This window comes from Pleurodeles waltl, chromosome 9 (genome assembly GCF_031143425.1).
Source record: "Pleurodeles waltl isolate 20211129_DDA chromosome 9, aPleWal1.hap1.20221129, whole genome shotgun sequence".
In the NCBI taxonomy this organism is placed as follows: domain Eukaryota; kingdom Metazoa; phylum Chordata; class Amphibia; order Caudata; family Salamandridae; genus Pleurodeles; species Pleurodeles waltl.
The window spans coordinates 403663211-403670015 of NC_090448.1; the positions used below are offsets into that span (position 1 = coordinate 403663211).

General features: G+C 43.2%; 1 protein-coding gene across 8 annotated transcripts in view; it reads right to left on the reverse strand.

Annotated features, from left to right (window-relative positions):
- The window catches only part of MARK2 (microtubule affinity regulating kinase 2), a 603936-nt gene extending 599430 nt beyond the window's left edge, over positions 1 to 4506 (reverse strand). For 5 of the 8 annotated variants that reach the window (XM_069207133.1, XM_069207132.1, XM_069207131.1 and 2 more), the window contains exon 1: positions 4045 to 4490. In XM_069207133.1, coding sequence (XP_069063234.1) covers positions 4045 to 4104 — 60 coding nt within the window. In that variant the 5' untranslated portion in view covers positions 4105 to 4490. Of the gene's footprint in view, positions 1 to 4044 lie in introns of all 8 variants that reach the window. The other 3 variants (XM_069207129.1, XM_069207137.1, XM_069207134.1) reach the window with 3 other exon arrangements.
- Positions 4507 to 6805: the final 2299 nt, after the last annotated feature.

The following is a 6805-nucleotide window of genomic DNA, read 5'->3' on the forward strand; positions in this document are numbered from 1 at the left end:
TATGGGGACAAACATTTTTGCGAGATCTTCGGCTAGCCCCACAACCAAAATATTATTGATTGTAAACATCGATACTAAAACGCTAATGGAACTTCATAAATTACAGGTGTCCTTTGCTTTGTGTATTAACCTTTTATGTATATATCTGAAAATAACAATAAAAATTGTTTATAAAAAAAAAAAAAAAATGATTTGTTCTCATTTACTGCATTATAAGAGGACACACACACTTCCACAAACAAATGCTCAATCATTTTATTTTACCCACAGTCTTCAAGAGCTAGGCAAATATAAAATGAGCCAAAAACTAATACTAAGTATGGCAAAATTAAACTACCAAAAAATTAAACGCAATGATTTCGTGCAAAGAACAGAATTGCACTCAACGTAAACCTACTAGAGAAGGTTACTGCTTCCTCAATTGTTTTATGTCACCTATACAATATTGATCAATGTGATTTACTTTACACATCTTGAGCAAATTTAAGCACACAAAAAATACCAGTAATGACTGGGTAAAGCAGTAACGCACGCATTTTCAGGCTGCCCCATCTTTCAATATCAGTCAAAAGAGAGAAAGTGCTTTCGATTTATAGGGAAGCGACTGTGAGGAAAGCAGTACCTCAAACATCTGGGAACTATTTTGCACATACAGTGACACAGAAGGGGTTACAAAAGTTGTAAAAACAACAAAAATAAATGATCGCTCTGTGACTAGCGACATCAAACACGGCACTGCTACTTTTCTATTTGAAGATGCAAATTTGAGGGCATACATCTTAGAGGCACACAGTTGGAGGAGCAATACAAACTTCAAATATCCAACATTTTCCCAAGCCAGTGATCCTCGTGAAAATGGATCCATAAGAGTAAAATACCAGAAAAGGGTAGTGTTTTCATTAGCATTTTGACTGTTTAGCGTGGTTACGAAAGTTGTAAAAATAACAAAAATAAATGGTCACTGTGACTAGTGACATCAAACAAGGTACTGCTACTTTCCTATTTATAAATGCAAACTAGACGGCATACATCTTAGAGGCTCGTAGTCGGAGAAGCAATATAAACTTCAAATATCCAACATTTTTCTAAGCCAGTGACCCTCGTGAAAATGGATCCACAGAAGTAAAATACCAGAAAGGGGTAGTGTTTTTCATCAGCATTTTGATTGCTTGGAATTGGTCGTTTTGACTGTAGGGCGCCCGATGCTTGAGGTCATTAATATGGATAAATTAAGTTGTGATTGCCATAAATGCAAACTGCACACGGTATATCTTTGCCTTGAGGAGGTGTGACAGATACTGGTGTCCGACATTCGGAAGCAGCATGAATATTGGGTTTGGTCAACTGTATTTATTGTCAGCGCCTCCAGGTCAAAGGTTCACTTCTGGGGGGGTGAGCTTCATTTCCTGCAATCATCTCGTCCTTGCAGTGTTGGGGGTACTGCCGTCGTGCCTAGATTGGGTTTTATCAGTAGTGCATGATACCGGCTGTGGCTTTAACTCGGGTAAGAGAAGAAGAGCACTGCGGGCATGGGGTGAAGGGGAGTGGCGTCCGAGCGAAGCCCAGAAGCCTGTGACGCTCTTCTACGTGCGATGTGTTTCTCTTCATACCTGCCGCCCTGGGCTGTGCCGAATCATGCCATTGGTTGACATCACTAATGCTACTCTAACCCATTTTTCGGTCAAGTCTTTCGCAACTGCTTGGGCTGTTTCCCTTACAGTTTTTTTTAATCATAAATATATAGTACAGAGGGATATTTAGTGAGTAGGGTACATCCATTAATCTGTGAGTCAGTCACATTTTACTTCCACTCATAAATGCATACAGCAAAGGGTCAGCCCGCTTTTCCCACTGGCTCTCTTCAATTTGAGTGACTTTATAAAGGCTTATTTCATTGTATTAATTTAACTTTAAAACACTAGTATATGTATTTTACCTGCCCAATTAAATGGCAATTAAGTTCTGTCTCTTTTTAAAGTTGTTCTAAAATCTTTAAATGACACTATATTATTGTAGCTACCTGCGATTTGAACGCAAGGTTAGGTGCCGTTTCATTCTGGAGTCCTTCACAAATAATAAAATGCTGTGTACAACTTTTGTTTTTCCCCACTAGCAGAAATTATGCAGTTGAGTATTTGGGGACAAATCAAGGTTTAGCACATTTGAAGTGCAATAGATGAGCCTCACCCTTGGGAGAGCCACCTTCGTGATCATGATAGCTCTCTTGTCAAGTATTTTTGTTATTTTTATAGATACATATATGATTCGTAAAACAGCCCTCCCTAGCACCGATTGTTTTCGGTTGTGGCATGTTTCTTTTTTGCCGAAAATTCTTGCAATAAAAAAATTAACCACTGTACCAGGTTGCCATGGCCAAACACACTGACTTTGCCAATGCTTGTTCAACACTGAGATACAGCAGTATCCACTTAGCGGAAAGCAAAGACCTTCATCCCAAACAAGCAACAACACTCTCTGTAAGATGGGCAACACATGTTAGAGAACAAGTCAAAGAGATATTCCTTAAAAATATATATATATATATCAACAATCTGGCATCCCTTCGGGCTCTGAACTAAAGCCTTGTAACATATTGCAGCTAAAGCAAGGGTGAGGTGTGGTCTTAGTTTCCTTTGCGCCTGTGGTGACATCAGTAATGTATCGCAAAATGAAGAGGGCACCCAGCAGAATGTGATGAGCGCCCCCACCTCCCATGTCTAACAAATATTCATTGGCCTTGGGCTGAAAGGTGACCCCTTAAAAAGTGAGGGCCCCTCTCCACCGCTAGAGCCTGCATTACTCCAGGGTGGCTGCCTCTAATGTTTCTTTTTATCCTGCGACAATTGTAAAGCTGGAAAGAAAGTGATCAGTAAATCTCTGGTACTGTGCACTATTTCATCCTAAACTACCAGTTGCTCTTTTTAGGTCGAGCATAGCAGTGCGCAAGCGCTGCTCTTCTCAACATGTAATCTATTCTGAGTGTTTTAACCACGCCCATCACTTTCATTCGTTCCTGGGCCTGCTTTTCAAAAATCCCTTGATGTTGCAAGTAAATGCTTTTTGTTTGTCCCACCTTGAGGCTGTTTCGTTACTGCTTGGGAGCTGACCCTGTTACACGATCAAGACGATACCTTAGCGTGGTGAACTATTCTTTCTTTTGCCTCACGGCTTCGCTCATGGTGGTATGCTGTTTCTTCGCCTTCCTTTGCTTCAGGCATCTTGCCGTTTCTCTGCGATGTCTGCAGGGACCTTTTTATTTTATTTTTTGCAGTTTTATGTAGCATGCATGCGACACAAAGGTATTGGTGCCCTTTATTTCATTTATTTTGCAGTTTTGTATAGCACAAACCTGATACAAAGGTATTACAGTGCTTTACATGAGCACCAGTTGCATTACACAAGAACACATTCATTTTTGTTAGCAAGGAGAGATTAAGGGATTTGCCCAGAATTACAAAATGATGAGCCTGCGCCGAGATTCAAACCGTGTTCCCAGCTCTAAATTCGGCAGCGATGGCCCTTACACCACATCCTCTCCCCTATGGTTATTTGTCTGCTGCATGTTGGGGAAGTCTGAGAATAACTTTTATATATATATATATATATATATATATATAGCACTTGGTAATACAGGTTCTGCCATTTTATAGCGCTGCAAAGCAGGTGCCAAGCTTAAAATTGCGATAATTCAGTTGCAACCTTGCAGAGATGAAGAGGTGAAAAAGCTATGTCAGGACTGTAACGTGTGACATTCTTGTTCTGTCAAGACCTCTGCAGTGGGTGCATTAACCAATAGACTTAATGTAAGCTGCGAAGTAAACCCACATTGAAAGATGCGGAAAGTGGACGCTAAAATCCATAACCTACGATTATACATTTATTTACATCAATATACAAAACTGGTACAGACCCGAGTGTTAAAAAGGGGTAATCAGCCATACGGTTCCTCGAGACAGAGTGCAGCACAGAACACAGAGGGGAGGCGGAGGAAGGGCCGAAGGTGCACCTTTTCATGCCCGGAAGTCAACCACGCACCCAACTCACCTGCTCAGGGGTATCCCTCTCGCTCACGGTGGGCAGCGGAGTCCTAGCAGACGTCGTCATGTTTGCGGTGGACCCTGTGCAGGTCTCCGGTGCACGGGTTCTAATACGGGCCCCGATTCAGTCCCTCATGGCGGTGCCGCCGCCCTCCCACCGTGGCCGTCACTACCGGCCTCTGCGCGCCGCTCCCACAGGTGTCCGCGCGCGCTCCGCCCTCCACCGCCGGCGCACAACCAGGCTCGCGCACTGCCCTGGAGCTCGAGCACACACCACTTCCTGTGCTTGCCCTCCACGTCTGACAGGTGTCAGTATCTCCTTCGACCGTCACAGCACGAAAAAGGTGAACACACCCGGAACTACTATGCAGCTGTGACCCCCGTTGCTGCCGCTCCTGTTGGTACCGCGGCCGCCTCCCAACCTCCCCAACATGGCCGCCCGCCCCCACACACACACACTTCGGCAACTTCCGAGACCTCGGACTACTTCGGCTATTTCCGGCACCTGTCGGTTACAGTCTCTTTTCGATTGTTTCCGGCTAAGTTCGGGTCCCGCTAAAAGAGGACGAAAGAGTTCGACAATATCCGGAAATGATGTCCCTACCTTCGCAATTTCCGGCACAATTCAGAAAAGAAAAGACAGTAGCTACGTCAAGATCTCGCCAAACACATTTCTTGCCGAGACCCTGTTTAGTTCAATAGACATGGAAGAAGGACCTATTGAGTCTAGATTGGACGGGATTACGACATACTTCCGGCTCAATATATTTACATATTTTTTTTGAAACTGGAAATGTCATTACTAAAAGATAACGCTTGGCAACTTCTGCGAACGGACAATAACTCTAATGTTCAGAGTGCTTGCTGCTTACAGATCGAACCTTTTATTTAGATTCTGTGTCAGGACCGGAAGCTCCGATTATGCTTCTCTTTCTTTACTACATATTTCATAGCAGCCAATCAAATACAAAAGCAATAAAACTGTAATGAAAAACTATACATCCCATAAAACAGTTCTTGTGTCACATTGACCAATCCCCAACGACTCAGCTCTTCAATAGACACTTCTACCATTTTAATCTCCTTTTTCTTTGCTGCTGGGCAGCCAGATAAGTCACATTTTTTTTATTCTCCTGATGCGTGCATTGTGCTAGTGACTGTGAGCCGTTACCGTGTATTTCTGACTCGTTATTCTTGGATTTCTGTTTCTATGGCAACGTGTTGCTGACGACACCGGATCGTGGGCCGTCAGCAATGCGTGTTGCCAACGGGTCACGCACGCTTCACTACTGGCACTGTCTTTAATTATTTTTCATTGTGTGTAATGAGAAATTTCCTCGCTATGGAGAAGGAAAGTTTCAATTCTATTAAGGATACGGAGGCGAGGATTATGCATAACTTTCTTCACTTTTTATTAAGTAGCAAGTTCAAAGTTCAACATATTCAAAGTTAAACTACAACTTCCATGAGGCAAATGTCTCTATGGTAACCAATGTCCAATCACAGTTCATTCCGACGGTGTGTATATATATCCTAAGGTGCCGTCGTCCGTCCTCGACTTCACTGCGATAGGAAGTTAAGGTGTCTTCAAGTTGTTGCATTCTCTGTTCCTAAGAAGCAATGTAGTACAATGAGCCATATAGACGAGTTCCCGTTAAAGGTCTAAACAGTTAATATATCTAAACAATCTGGAAAACATTTCCTCCTCATAAACATCATTAATGCATGAAAAATATCCATAATTATTATTAATCAAAATCAATAGCAGGTTGTATCCTTGATCATTGAAGGAAAGGTAAATACCACCTCCAGTGTTTGTGCATCAGCTCCAGGGTGGACAACATTTCCCTAGTGTCGGGCGGGATAATCCTCGCCTCTGTGTCCTTAATAGAATTGAAACTTTCCTTCTCGATAGCTAGGGAATTTCTCATTCTATGTCAGGACCGGAGGCGAGGATTATGCATGTTTAAAGCTTACTTACTACCAATGAGGCTGCTTCGTGAACAGATTTAAAATATAATTTTTTGAACGTAGACTCTGATGACCAGTCAGCAGCACTCATGGTGTCGTCCAGTCTTCCACCTACCTGAACAGCTTTGGAAGCCATGGCACCTCGGGTGGAGTGTGCCCCAAAAACTTGTTACATCCATGCCCGCTTCCATCAAAACCCATTTGATCCACCTAGCGATGGAGGGAGAGGAGACCGCCTTAAAGGGTTTCTTTATTGAAATCAATAATTGCCTTTCCCCAGTAGGACGGTGTTCGGCCGTCACTTCTTCATATGTCTTCAAACACCATACCACACACAATTTAGGCGTATGCTCGAAAGCTGGATAAGTTACTGACCTGGTATTGCATTTTGTACGTCTAGATATTGTGAAGGTTACTCCCTCTGGAGAGAAAACCCTCGCTGATATATCCAGGGCTCTTACGTCCGATACTCGTTTGCACGAGATGAGGCATAGCAGAATAGCTAATTTTGCTGACAACTCTTTCCGGGAGAGAGACTGGTTTTCCTGCCAAGAGATTAAAAGACGCAGAACTTGGTTGACGTCCCATAGTTCTGAATACCTGGTTTCGGGAGGTCTGGTCATCCTGATACCCTTCAGTAATTTGCTCACCCATGGGTGTTCCCTCACTGGGCAGTTGTTAACGTGGGGGTGTCCCGCCGAGATCGCAGATCGAAAGGAATGAATTGAGCAGTAAGACAGGCCGGATTCCGCAAGCTCCACTAGAAAATTTATGACATCTGTTATCTGGGCCCCCAT